At 39.3% G+C, this 15,652-nt stretch overlaps 2 protein-coding genes across 2 annotated transcripts; one reads left to right on the top strand and one right to left on the bottom strand.

The window, feature by feature from the left end:
* On the top strand, positions 10,549-11,160 carry LOC109728674 (BON1-associated protein 2-like). The gene has a single exon (XM_020259143.1). It carries the CDS (start codon positions 10,618-10,620, stop codon positions 11,158-11,160), a length of 543 nt encoding a protein of 180 aa, XP_020114732.1. The 5' UTR covers positions 10,549-10,617.
* Positions 12,751-13,262, bottom strand: LOC109728778. The gene has a single exon (XM_020259304.1). The coding sequence runs from the start codon at positions 13,153-13,155 to the stop codon at positions 12,880-12,882; it is 276 nt and encodes a 91-aa protein (XP_020114893.1). The 5' UTR covers positions 13,156-13,262; the 3' UTR covers positions 12,751-12,879.

Here is a 15,652-nt window from a genome sequence, read left to right as displayed (position 1 = left end):
CGTTGAATTAAGCCTCGAAAAAGCATCGAATATATTATATATATATATATATATATATATACGTATATATATATATATATATATATATATAGTGCTGGGGCTCTATCTATCTCTTATGAGTATAGCACCCCATTGCTACTCATAAATTTTAACACGTTTGATTATGCGGAGTGTGTCTAGGATGATTGGTCGGTCTCCACTTAAGATGATAGTGCGTCCCTTAGGGTGGTGGAGTAGTTGGTTAATAGTAGATCTAAGGAAGGAAATGTTAAATGAATAAATCTAAGGTCGAAAACTTCATGAGTATAAAGGACGCAATTCATGAAAATTATAGTAGTCGGACATATATTATATACTATATATATACTAATTATATATTATATTAATATTTAATATATATATATATATATATATATATAAATGTTTTATATATATATAGGTTTAATTTAATTTTGGCCATTATGTGTTGGCCCATAAAATAAACCAACAAGTACAACCGTGCAATTGACCAACTCTAAATTTACATAACACACTCCTCTTTCAGATTTTACTGTTGCACATAACCCTTAAAAAATGATAACATCAAATTCCCAAATCCCTAACTATTTCGTCCTTCTTGCTCTCTCTCATAGCCCTCATTCAGTCAGGGAAGTACCTAGCTGATATTTTTATAATTATTTGGTATTTTGAACTATTGGACATGTTGCCATCAAATTGTAAGTTAAGTTCTATAAATTAACTTATTGATTATATATATGGTCACGAGATATTTCATCGGGCTCGTTAGAGCTGCGAGCTTCGGCTCGACTCGAAAATTAGTCGCTCGGCTCGAGCTCGGCTACGAATTAATTTCAAAGCGAGCTTGGCATAGATTTAAGCGCTCGAAATTAATTTCAGCGAATTGAGCTGACATAAGAGTCGCGTTCGAGCTCGGCTCAGTTTCACCCGTTATATATTATAGTCAGGCTATGTGCTGTAAAGCCACAGACTTTGGTGCTTGTAAAATTTATACGTTAGATCTCTGCCTTTGATATTTTTATCGTTAGAATTATCTTATCAACCAACCACACCTTAACCCTTAGGGGGCCACAATCATCCTAACCGCACATCGTCTTAATCCAGGGGCCAAAACTTACCAAGCCAATGACTATTGGTACTTTTAAAGCAGATTAGGGTTCTGTAGGGTATCATATTATATTATATATTATTATATATATATATATATATAATATATATATATATATATAATATTATATATATATATATTATATATAATATATAAATTTTTGCTATGTTTTCGATATCATTTACCTAGCCCAATCAAAAGGATTCAAAATCAATAATTTTTAACGGCTGAAAATAAAAATCCTATAAAAAGTGGTGACATAGCACTAAAATTTTTGATCAGAAATATTGATCTTGTTGTAGATAGTATAAAAAATTTTGTATCAAAATTTCATCTAATTTGAATACTTCTACACCGTTAAACTTGAAAACGGCAGATATCAACCATTAAAAATTATTGATTTTGAATTCTTTCGATCACTAAGTAAATGATATCAAAAAATCACATAAATTATTTTCTAGAAACTTCAAATACCCTAGATCAAGTCTAACGGAGTCGATTGTTGATTCGAAAATTTCATCATCGAAAACACCTCAGGAGAAAGGTGACAAGTTATTTGTTTTTTTTTATCTTTTCAAAATAAATTTTGCAAGAAATATACAGCAACTAGGTTTCCAACTTAGGACCTTTAATATCTACCATTAAACACGGAGTTTCGTTTGGGACTGCGGGGAGATTGCATTACGTGCGGTGAGAAAGTACGATGAAAAAAATACCCTATTTGTTTCTGTACGTAATATTGCGTTCATCATATCTGTCATGCCTCGGATTACCACGTTTCCTCGGGTACGCCAACAGACCCGCCGTATACATAGAAATTTTTCGTATATACGAAGCGATAGATGTACCTGTAAATAATTCATAGCCACAACCAAGTGTATCGAGCTGCAAGAACTAAACAATGTATGTATATAACATAAAGGGGCACTGTACATACAAAAGTCCACTAACCAACTCGCTCCAGCGAATACAACGACAACATAACTATATGTACAAAAACCCCAAAACTACCTCGGATGGGTGCTCCTCTAGCACGACGACAGGGCTGGTAGGGATCTAACTCGCAACTCCCTTACCACGGTTCGAATCAGCAACAGCAACAGCAGCAGTCGCAGACGAAGCCTCTGCAAAAGGTGTCAACAACTGGGTGTGAGAACTACTGCAAAACAGAGTAGTCCTCAGTGGGTACCGCCACCGATCTCAACGGCCCACCCACTAAGTCTACAGAAATATGCGCAAAGGGTAGTAAGGAAAGCTGGAAAGACTCTACAGCTACATGCTACTATTCTACCACTATGCACATCAAGATCTCTGTAAACATATGCATCACTAGCTAAGAAATCAGCCGTTACTGACCCAATCCACAGGGACTGTGATACGCTCGTTCCGCCTGTCTAAGCTACACCGTACACCACCCCGAGGACAGCTGGTGAAGAGCAAAAGTCCAACCTGGACTACTACAACATCAACGCAAAATAGCCAGACTCCAGAGCGGCACTCATGGGCGCGATCCAACCGAGTATGCAAGCGTATCTCTATCGAGCTCAATCAGGCTCATGCAAGCTATAATCAATATAAATGAGTCAAACTGGTCTACCAACCAAAGCTAATGTGCCCTTCGCACAATCTGATGCAAATTTGGGTCCATCGTTAACCACGACGGCATCCGACAGTATGGAACAGTCTACACACCACTGTACAACAAGTCCAGCCCCTCAGTACGAGCGTAAACTCACCCTACACTAATATGTGTATCCAGTACGCACTAACAATGGGGATACAAGAGAACCACGGCTCCTGAAGCTAAATCTGGTAACTTTTTTAGAAAATGACAGTGTAGGGTTTAACATGTTTTCTCCTAAGTCAATTCCCAGTTCAACATGTAAAAATATTCTAGAATTAATCTCCAAACTCAGATTCCACAAAAGCTATGCAATCGATGAATTCGAGCTACTAACATAATGAACAAAACCAATAATACATGCTGACACTTTTAGGACATAGAAGGAAATCCGACGATTTCGGTAAACATTAACCTATCTCGACCGCTCGTTCAACGTCGGCTAGAAGTCGAAAAGAGAAACCTCGCGCGCGCTCGACCTCTGATGGCCTCAACCGGTCTCCACCACGGCACACGCGCGAACCACCAAGATGGCGAGAAGAACAATTAGCTCGTTCCTCAACCTTCCAAACCAACAAGGCAACAAGCTAGAGAGAGAGAGGGAGAGGAGAAGCTAATTGAGTTCCCAAGCTTCTTAGGTAGATAAATAGGTTGGGGTAGGTGGCGATACTATCCACCACCAAAAAGACCAAAATACTCCTCACTAACTCATTTTCCACTTGGACTACCGGTACCTAACTTGAATACCGGTACTCGGCCCCTCAAACCACAGTCTCGCATGCTGGGTACCGGTACCAGCCCGATGCAGTACCGGTACCCGAGCTCGATACCGGTACTCGACAACAGGTACCGGTACTCAGCATCGAACCTACGCAAACCCGAGAGCATCCAGTTCTGTAATATCACTGGGGTACCGGTACTCCTCCCCAGGTATCGATACTCAACACTGAAATCCTACATTTTATAGATTTTAGTATCAGAACTCCACTCTCGCGTCGCGCTGAGTCCGTTTTGCATCCATTTCACGCCAAAACGACTCCGACTTGTCTCGACACCCACCAGACGTGCCGATAAGCCACAGATGCTGATCACAGAGATCGCTAAACACCAAGGTCACTACAATATCGCGATGAGTCGGTTACAATATTTTTTCTGCGGTCTTACTGGAAAAAGCAAAAGCATATCCCTACATACTTTTACCCAAACTTTATTTTATCTAATAGCGTCAGATAGACCTCAATACCAAATTAAGTCTTAATCAACTATGTAAGGTACAAATAAATCGATTAAACTTAGCACTTCTCAAGCTACAATTTTACAAAGTAAAACAAACTTGTTGGAATAATAATCCAAACTTAATTAAAATATAATTAGAGATAAGTTTAAATTTTTTATTTGATTATGATCAGGATATGTAATTATCCAAAGTAAAATTGGATTTATCATTTGTTATGATTTGATGACTATATATAGTTAGGTATGGGTTAATTAGAGGAATAAGCCATAATTGACATAGCTGCATAGGTGTTGCCTAGAATGTAATTAATTACCTTTTATTAATAAAATATTAGTTTAGTTATTTCTTCCTCCAATATCTCTTCTCCATATTATTTTGTTCTATTTTAAATCATGGGTTATATAATTGGTATCAAAGAAAATCATGCTTCCAACAAGTGGTATCAGAGCTAGAAAGTACCGTGTGACTTACAAACCAGATGACAACATATTCGAAAAGAATATAGATCTAATATACCAGATAGCTAGGTCAAAGTCAAGCGACTCGTAGCAGATTGACTAAGGTGACGTTCAGCTGAAACCAAAGCGAAGGAATCGTTTTGAAGAAGTTGGCCTTCGCGGAACAAACGACAGCAGGTGGTTGTGATGTTTGACGAAAAGAGAGCGAGGAGAGCCCCTGAAGAGATCCAAGAAGACTTGACTAGATAGCCAGGAGGGCTAGGCAAATAAGCCGAAGTACAGAAAATTTGGCGAGATCTCGATGAACTAAGGACGTCATCTAAACAGAAAGGTACAAATCTGAAACTTATTTTTCGGATTTTCAAGTTTTGTCACGGATTTAAATAATTGGTTTATTCAACCTAATTTACCAAAGTTCGATGGAACAAACTTTAAACGATGGACAATCATCGTTCAATGTTTTTTTGAATCACAAGATTTATGGGATGTAGTGGAGAATAGAAATTATGAAAAAAAATTTGGTAAAAAAGAATTTAAAAAGAGAGATAGAGAAGCTCTATTATATATTTTCAAGCAGTGGATCTATCGTTGGTTGGAAAAATTTCAACAATAAAGACGGCACGAGAAGCGTGGAGAATTCTATTAAAAATTGGAGAAGAAAATTTGCAGGAAGAGAATGAAATTCAAGAAGAAGAAAAAATTCAACCAAACAGCGAAAATACAGAAGCCCCAATTTGAAAAGAAAAATTTGATCAAAATCATGAAGAAGATCATATTCGTGAAAAGTATGTTGATGATCAAAATAGTGCAACTCAGATCGACGACAAAGTTCGCAATGATAATATGATTGAAGAAATTTCTGTTGACGAAAAAATAATGCAACAAAGCAGAGAGAAAATTTACCATTATTTTGATGTGATCGAAGATGCAAATCACAAATTAAATTTACGAAAACAGAAAGTATATGAAAATTCACACGAGATCAATGTATCGAATAAACATCCGCATCGATCAAATTTTTCTCGGCTACCACAAAATTACAAAATTCATATCGATCCAATTTTTTCAAAATTACATATTTTTTAAGATATTCGCAGGAACCCGCAGATCTTTAAGGATAATGTGGATAATCAGAATTACAGGTGGCAAATATTTCGTGCATGACAACATTATTGGACAGGCGTCATGTTGGACAACTCGAATACGACGACAACAACAGCAACAGAGATTACAAAATCAAAATGCGCATTTCACGGAGTTCGCAGCTTGAAGATAAAGTTTGGATTAAGGGAGGATGTTGGAATAATAATCCAAACTTAATTAAAATATAATTAGAGATAAGTTTAGATCTTTTATCTGATTATGGTCAGGATACGTAATTATCCAAAGTAAAATTGGATTTATCATCTGTTATGATTTGATAGCTATATATAGTTAGGTATTGGTGAATAAGTCATAATTAATATGGCTGCATTGGTGTTGCCTAGAATGTAATTAATTATTTTTTATTAATAAAGCATTAGTTTAGTTATTTCTTTCTCCTCTAATCTCTCTTCTTTATATTATTTTATTTTATTTTAGATTTTGAATTATACAATTGGTATTAGAGAAAATTACGCTTCCGACAAAGCCAAACAAGAATCATGAAAGCAACTACTAATTAAATTAGCTAAGACAATACTCACCATCTTTGGCAGCTACTAATTAAATTGGGTCAGACAATACTCACCGACTTTGGTCAGATAACACCCAAAAAAAAAAAAAAAGAAAAAAGAAAAAAATCTATCAAAAACATACAAAAATTGAAAAAAAGAAGAAGCACAAGACGTGGCACTCCACTCGCTGATCCACGGAGACCAACCCAAAGCCTTTTTTTTTTTTTTTTTTTTTTTTTTTTTTTTTTTTAGGATATGCAAATCCGACCGAAATACTTCTCATAGCACTTAAGTATTTTGTATTACCAAACTTTTACCATTAAATTTACTATTTTTGATTATTTTTATCTTTTAGATCTTATTAATCACACAAGTCTTAATAGCACAATTTTAGATCGTATTAATCACACAAGTCTTAATAGTGCTAATGACTCGTGCTCATAGAAGCATTATAGTCTAATTCTGGATATGTATTATCCAAACATATCTAATCTGATATTTTAGAGAATCAAAAGGTCGTAAATATTTTAAAATGATAATATTCTCTCCACCAGAGAAATATGCAGCAAAATATTTTTTCAGTGGGAATTCCCACCGTCATTTTTTAAACCGAAAATATGAAACCCAAAAATATATATTTTAGAAATTATTTGATTGTATGTATTTATAACTGCACTACAGTTATAAGTTATAATTACATATAGTTTCAATTCAGGTGTTTGATTTTGTGCGTTTAAGTCTAACTACAGTTGAAATTATACAAAGAGCCCCAATTACAGCAATTCAAATTACACTCAAATCGGCTATACTTCCAACTACAGTATTTGAAAAAATAATTTTAAACAAAGAAATATACTTTCCTTCCAAATTATTTTCAAATAAAAATATATTTTCTTTTAACATTGCAAGCAATTTTTCCATCACAATTATAAGATGACAAAATTTTTCAAATGCGCTTCTTAACTATTCAACCAAACAAATAATTAATAGTCATAGCACTTTCAAGTGCATCAAATCAAACAAAATATATATATAATTATAACTGCTGTATTTTTTAGCTACTATATTTTTCAATTAAAAATCCAATCAAACAGCTCCTTAGCTAGTACTCTCTCAGATGTAAAATTAGGTGCCCTGGGCAACGCATTTTCAAACTAGGCCTAAATTCCGCATGCGCGGTCAGTCTAATTCGACCGCCCCGTCGGCGGGCCGGTCCGGCTGGCGATCAGGGTTGCGGCTGAGGTCGCGGGTCGACTCGGTGGCGCTGTCGGGGAGGATTCGGTCGAGGCGAGGGGGGCGGCGGCAGCGGCGGAGGCGGTGGCGGCGGTGGCAGCTGGCGTCAAAGCCGAGCAGCGACCCCCGGACGAAGGACTCCTCCAGACAGCTGAGGAAGGAGGCGTGCTGCAGATCCGTCCAGCGCCGCCGGGAGCTGTCGGCTATCTCCCTCAGATCCATAAATTAAATTACGAATCTATGATTCGATTGAGCACGAACACACACAAAAAAATAACAAAACAAGCCAAAAAAAAAAAAAAAGAGAAAAATCTCTGTATTTTGTGTGGAGTCGGGGGGGGCCTGTTTTTTATAGGCTGAGATTCTGAAAATATCTTGGGAGGTTCCACGCTGGCCCGAGATATTTCTCTTTTTCTTGGGAGTTGTAACTGCGGTGGCAACCTCACGTTTCTATTGCCCAGATATCAAGATGGTGACCATTAATTCATTTATTTGGATAAATTTTTGTTTATCAATATTTATTTAGTTGAAAAAAAAAAAAAAATGTTTGGTTCCATATAAAAATAAATAAATAAAATTTTACATAGCTTGAATTTTTTTTTTTTAAAAGACAGAAAATAAAAACTTCTACTTTTATGAAAAAATATTTTTACGTCAAACCAAATAAGTAAAAAAATATTTTTCACACCGAAAATAATTTTTCAGTTCATTTTATGCCGAATCAAATGCCCCTTTAGACAAAACTATTATTGTTATAATTTTTTGTTCGTAAATTTTACCGTAAGTTTGCAGTGTCTGAGGAAAGATTGAGGTGCTTCTAAATTTTGTGGATCTTTTAAAACATAAAAATAGTGATTTTAACTATTGTATTACTAAACTAGATTTCAGCTCCTAAATTTATAAATTTAATATTAGAAGTTGTTAATTCGCTGAAGAATTTTGCTTTAGTGTATCGACTGTTTTTAAAGGATGAATTATTAATTACACTTAATACATAACTGCATTTATGTATCATCAATTTATGGCCCTTTATCGTATCTAGCATTTCAATCGGGATGCCAGTGGTCTGAATTGGTGGAGCTTCCGATCCGATCCACCTAGAATGAGATTACGAGGGAGACCAAAAATTAAAAATAGTAATAATAATAATAATAATAATAATAATAATAACAATGTCAAAAGATCATAAAAAAAAAATCTTCTCCCTATTTGTTTCCAACAGAGTGATAAGTGGGATTGAAATAAAAATCAACACGCCTGGAATACGCTCCTATCCCTAAATCTGTCATGCTTATATATTTTTATAATGTGATTATCTGCTTATTTGATAGTAAACTTTATTGCAAGTTTATAGTATCAGAGGAAAAATTATTGAAGCGTTTCTAGTTAATTTTTTTAGACTTTTCAAAATATAAAAGTGGTGATTTTAATTGTCATATTCCAAAACTATGTCTTAGCCCCCAAACTTTTAAGTTTAATATTATAAGTTGCAAACTCTTAACAGAAATTCGCTGTAGTTGTTTTGGGTTTTGACTATTAGAGGATGAATTATTACCTACACTCAATATATTTCTAACTGTATTTTAAGTATCATCAATTTATGGACCCTTATCTCATCTAGCATTTCAATCCAATTGCTAATTATCGAATTACGATAATTTTTGGCCAATTTACATAAAAAAGAATTCACTAGTTTTGCACTTTTGCAAAAGTGAACCACATTTTTCGATTTTGCAGATTCGAGTCGGATTTTTAATAAACTGACCAAAATACCCTTTTACCTTTTTCTCTCACCTTTTTTTTCTCGCCGAAGAAGGCGACGGCGGCGAAAGCGGAAACGGTCCCATCGTCTCTGCACCTCACGCCCTCACCCTCACCTTCGCCCGCATACCCCTCGCCCTACTCGCCTCCGACCTCGCCGAGGCCGTACTGCGCTCCTCTTTTTTTTTTTTCTCCGACCCTCCTCCATCTCCTCCGCGGCCCTCTGCGATGATAACAAGGACGGTAACGCGTCCTCTTCCTCCGCCTTTGCCATCCATTTCCGCTGCAGCGGATTTTGCACCAACCAAATCTACTTCTTGGAACTCGCGTTCCCACCACCGCTGTCGACGATAAAGAGAAAGCATTTCTCAGCGTCAAGAAGCTCGCTGGCGAGGGAGGGGACACGCAGCCCACCTGCCTACCCCAGAGGGCGACAACGAGCGCGGCCTCGACGGTGCGGAGGCAAGAAGAGCAAGGAATGCACGAGAACATTTCTGAATTAGCACTTTTGTTTGTTTCAAAAAAAAAAAAAAAAAACCAAAAACTAGAGAATAATAAAGAAAACCAGAGAAGAAGATGAATTTGTACGGTTAAGATTAAATTGCAGTGTTTTAAAAGAACGTTGCACTATTATAGACGTAAGTTGCACTTTTTTAAATGTAAACTGCCCTTACACTCTTTAAATGAAAGTTACACTCTCTGGGAGATATTTACACTGTTTCTCCTTTTATTGCACTATTTAAGAAGAAATATTTACACTATTTCTTCTCTTATTTTACTATTTTTTCTCTTGTTGTACTATTTCTTCTTTGATGTGTTGATGTGTAAACTGCACCCTTTAACAGGAAAGTGAGAAAGTGCGAAACCACAGGGTACTAACTTGATACACGTTAAACCACAAGGTACTAAAGTAAAAAAGTGCGAAACCACATGGGGTATTTGAAGTTTTTCCTAAATTTTATAGTTTAATTATATATATAAATATTTTATATTTTAAAATTTATTGTATTTTAAAAATAATAATGGGCGGCTCGGAGCCCGGCCCGACCTGGCCTGGCACGGCCCGTACCGCTCGGGCCGGGTGCTGTGCTGGGCTCGAGTTGTGAGAAAACTAGCCTGGCCCACCCCGGCCCGGATCTGAAATTGGGCAGTGCCGGGGTACTTCTTGGCCCATTCGGCCCAAAAAATGTAGGCCGTGCCAGCCCAGCACGGCCCACATTACACCCCTAGGACCAGGTCCACAGGGGTCTTAACCCTAATCTATTTTTTACCGCAAAACGCGCAATTTTTTCCACACCAACACATTCCAACGTTCAAAACCCGCGTTTTCTAGACCACGCGCCAACAGTAGCGTCCTCGCACTTTCGATTCGCACGTTAGTTCCTCTCCACTTTCCATAACAATCCAAACCCCACTACTTACGTATCTACTGCTTATATATACATACATATATATATATATAAAAGAAAAACCCTAACTAGCTATTCCCTACTCTATATACATCTTTATTCACGAACTAATTTATCATGGCCGCGTCACCGACACCGTCATCATCGTCGACGTTGTTAGAAATCATCATAATCTCTGCGGAGGACTTGCGGGTGGGCCGCCACAGCCGGCCCGTCGAGAAGGACGCGTTTGTGACGGTCCGGACGGGGCCCCATGACGCGGCGGCGACCGCGCCCGACCGCGACGGCGGGAGCTGCCCCACGTGGAACGAGCGGCTTCTGGTGGGGCTTCCGAGCTCCGCGCGGTCGATACGCGTCGAGGTCGGGTGCAGGAAGCAGCATGGGGGGACCGTGCCCGTGCCGGTGGCAGCGGCGGCAGTGCCGGTGGCGGAGTTTTCGCATGGCCCGGCCGGGTACCTGCACCTTTTGAGCTACAGGTTGAGGGATGGAGAGGGGAGGAGGAATGGGATCGTGAATTTTTCTGTGAGGAGGGTGGTGAAGAGAGGAGGAGGAGGAGGAGGAGGAGGAGGGAACCATGATCATCATCATCATTATGAAGAGGCAGGTCATGTGGTGATGGGGTATCCTGTTGTGGGCTCTTGTGGAGGACGTGGGATTTAGCAGTTTATCAATATTTATTTAGTTGAAAAAAAAAAAAATGTTTGGTTCCATATAAAATAAATAAATAAAATTTTACATAGCTTGAATTTTTTTTTTTAAAGACAGAAAATAAAAACTTCTATTTATGAAAAATATTTTTACGTCAAACCAAATAAGTAAAAAATATTTTTCACACCGAAAATAATTTTTCAGTTCATTTTATGCCGAATCAAATGCCCTTTAGACAAAACTATTATTGTTATAATTTTTTGTTCGTAAATTTTACCGTGTAATTGCAGTGTCTGAGGAAAGATTGAGGTGCTTCTAAATTTTGTGGATCTTTTAAAACATAAAAATAGTGATTTTAACTATTGTATTACTAACTAAGATTTCAGCTCCTAAATTTATAAATTTAATATTAGAAGTTGTTAATTCGCTGAAGAATTTTGCTTTAGTGTATCGACTGTTTTTAAAGGATGAATTATTAATTACAACTTAATAATAACTGCATTTATGTATCATCATTATGGCCCTTTATCGTATCTAGCATTTCAATCGGGATGCCAGTGGTCTGAATTGGTGGAGTTTCCGATCGATCCACTAGAATGAGATTACGAGGAGACCAAAATTAAAATAGTAATAAATAAATAATAATAATAATAATAATAACAATGTCAAAAATCATAAAAAAAAATCTTCTCCCTATTTGTTTCCAACAGAGTGATAGTGGGATTGAAATAAAAATCACACGCCTGGAATACGCTCCTATCCTAAATCTGTCATGCTTATATATTTTATAATGTGATTATCTGGCTTATTTGATAGGTTTTTTTTTTTTTTTTTTTTTTTTAGGATATGCAAATCCGACCGAAATACTTCTCATAGCACCTAAGTATTTTGTACTACTAAACTTTTACCATTAAATTTACTATTTTAATCATTTTTATCTTTTAGATCGTTATTAATCACATAAATTTTAATAGCGCCAATGACTTGTGCTATTAGAAGTATTATAGGACATGTATTGTCCAAACACATCTAATCTAATATTTTAGATAATCAAGAAGTTTTAAAAATTTTAAAATGATAATATTCTCTCCACCAGAGAAATACGCGCAAAATATTTTTTCAGTGGAAATTCCCACCATCATTTTTTAAACCGAAAATATGAAACCATATTTGATTGTATGTATTTATAACTGCACTACACTTATAAATTATAATTACATATAATTTCAATTCAGGTGTTTGATTTTGTGCGTTTGAGTCTAACTACAACAGTTGAAATTATACAAAGAGCCCCAATTACAGCAATTCAAATTATACTCAAATCGGCTATACTTCCAACTACAGTATTTGAAAAATAATTTTAAACAAAGAAATATACTTTCCTTCCAAATTATTTTCAAATAAAAATATATTTTCTTTTAACATTGCAAGCAATCTTTCCATCACAAATATAAGATGACAAAATTTTTCAAATGTGCTTTTTAACTATATTCAACCAAACAAATAATTAATAGTCATAGCACTTTCAAGTGCATCAAATCAAACAAAATATATATATATATATATATATATATATATATATATATAATTATAGCTGCTGCATTTTTAGCTACTATATTTTTCAATTAAAAATCCAATCAAACAGCTCCTTAGCTAGTACTCTCTCAGATGTAAAATTAGGTGCCTCTGGGCAACGCATTTTCAAACTAGGCCTAAATTCCGCATGTGCGGTCAGTCTAATTCGGCCGCCCCGTCGGCGGGCCGGTCCGGCTGGCGATCAGGGTTGCGGCTGAGGTCGCGGGTCGACTCGGTGGCGCTGTCGGGGAGGATTCGGTCGAGGCGAGGGGGGCGGCGGCAGCGGCGGAGGCGGTGGCGGCGGTGGCAGCTGGCGTCAAAGCCGAGCAGCGACCCCCGGACGAAGGACTCCTCCAGACAGCTGAGGAAGGAGGCGTGCTGCAGATCCGTCCAGCGCCGCCGGGAGCTGTCGGCTATCTCCCTCAGATCCATAAATTAAATTACGACTCTATGATTCGATTGAGCACGAACACACACAAAAAAATAACAAAAAAAAAAAAGACAAAACAAAACAAAGACAAAAAGTAAAAGAAAAATCTCTGTATTTTGTGTGGAGTTGGGGGCGGGCCTGTCTTTTATAGGCTGAGATGCTGAAAATATCTTGGGAGGTTCCACGGTGGCCCGAGATATTTCTCTTTTTCTTGGGAGTTGTAACTGCGGTCGCATCCTCTCGTTTCTTTTGCCCAGATATCACGATGGTGACCATTAATTCATTTATTTGGATATTTTTTTTTTAGGCCTTTTTGCATAAAAAATTCACTTATTTTGGACTTTTGTAAAATCGGACCATCTTTTTCGTTTTTACAGATTCGGTCCGCTTTTTCAACAAACTGACCAAAATACCCTTATTACTTTTTCTCTTTCCTCTTTCTCTCTCCTCTTCGTTCTCTCGTTTTTTTTTTTTTTTTTCCGCCGGAAAAAAAAGCGAAAGCCAGGCGGAGCAATTTTTTCTTCTCTTTTTCTTTTTCTTCTTCTTCTTCCTCCTGCTGGAGCACCTCTTTTTTTTCCCTCTTTTTCTTTTTCTTCTTCTTCCTGTAAGAGCACGGGGCGCGCCACGGCGACTTCCGGCCTCGCCAAGCGGCGTCCACCCGGCGGCTCTCTGCAGGGAGGGGTCGGCAACGGCGACCGCGAGCGCCGCGGCGAGGGTGGAGGCGCGCGGGAGGCGGGCGGCGAGGTGGAGCGGGGTGTCGCAGCCGGGGACGTCGCGCCGGTCGAGGGCGGCGATCACGCGAGCCGCCCGGGGCTCCGCTCGGGCGGCGTCGGCCGCCGTCGCGATCTCCGACGGCTGCTTCTTCTTCTTCGTAATGGTGTAATGGTGCACGCGGGCCGATGCACGCAGCGGCAGCGGGCGGGCACGCGGGCGCGCTGTGGCTGCTTCTTCTTCGTCGTAATGGTGTAATGGTGCACCATTACACAATTAATGGTGTAATGGTTACACCAATAATGGTGTAATTTCACCATTAATGGTGTAATGGTGCACCATTACACCATTAATGGTGAAATTACACCATTACATCATTAATGATGTAATGGTGTAATTACACCATTAACGGTGCACGCGGCCTGCGGAGCGGAGCCGCGGGTGGAGCTCTGCCGGGCGCAGCTGGCCGAGGGCCTCCTCGAAGCCCGCCAGCAGCGCGGCGTGGCGCCGGCGCTGCCGCGCGGAGCGAGCAGCGAAGTCAGCGTGCCGACGAGCGGCGGTTCCGCCCCCTCCATCCCCCCCTCCATCCCCTCCTCCTGACGATCCCCCTCCGCATCCCGACGAGCGGCGGTTCCGCCGCCACTTCGACGCCGCCGGCGCCGTCTTCTCCGCCTCCCCCTCCAAGCTCAAGCTGTCCGCGCTCCTCCTGCGTGAGCGGCGCGTGCTGGGGCGGGCGCTCGCTGCTGCCGGCCGCAACCTCGGCCACGAGTTCGAGCGGCTGCCTCGGCCACGCCGGTGGATCAGAACGTGCCCCAGTGTGGCCCGGTGGGTTCAGCTGGTGCTTTAGAAACAGTGCTCGGCTAAGTGGGCTGGATGAATTGGTATAATTTTTATTGGTGGTCTTGTATGATAAAATATAGGATTTGCCGGTTTTGGATAATGTATCAAGTTCCTTTTGTATATCTGTAAAGAATTAGAGTTGAAATTATTGGAGTAAAAATTTTTTAAAAAAATAAATGGGTGGTCACGTTCTTCGACAGTAATTTGATTGGTTGTGTGATGGACAATATTAATGCAGCAGGAAGAATGAGAATCAAACCATATATTGTGATTTGTCATTTCTACAAACATCTTACATGCAGCTAGATAGCCGCACACTTGTTCCTTGTTTGATCTTATTACTGAACAGCGGTGCCGCTCCTCGACGACAGCATTCCAGGTTTAGCCCCTTCATACACCGAGTCATTCAAAAGGGTGATTATCTAACACGAATCCTAAGCTGCAATCCGAAAAACAGAAAAAGTAAAACCACTTATTTTACTCAAAAATGACCATACGACTTCGCTGCCCGCTCCACGCGGCAGCGCCGACGCCACGCCGCGCTACTAGCGCGCTTCGAGGAGGCTCTCGGCCGGCTGCGCCCTGCGGAGCTCCACCCGCAGCTCCGCTTCGCGGGCCGCGTGCACCGTTAATGGTGTAATTACACCATTACACCATTAATTATACCATTAACGGTGTAATGGTGCACCATTACACCATTAATGGTGAAATTACACCATTAATGGTGTAATGGTTACACCATTAATGATGTAATTTCACCATTAATGGTATGATAATGGTGCACCATTACACCTGTTAATTGGTGAGGAATTACACTTACACATTACCATTCACCGATTACGACAAAACGAAGAAGCAGCACGCAGCGCGCACCGCGTTGACGCCCGCCGTCCGCTAGCGTGCCCGGCCGCGTACCATTACACCATTTAACGAAGAAGAGAAGCAGCC

The sequence above is a fragment of the Ananas comosus genome, linkage group 24 (assembly GCF_001540865.1).
Source record: "Ananas comosus cultivar F153 linkage group 24, ASM154086v1, whole genome shotgun sequence".
Taxonomy (NCBI): domain Eukaryota; kingdom Viridiplantae; phylum Streptophyta; class Magnoliopsida; order Poales; family Bromeliaceae; genus Ananas; species Ananas comosus.
This window is presented reverse-complemented; position numbering and strand designations above follow the sequence as displayed.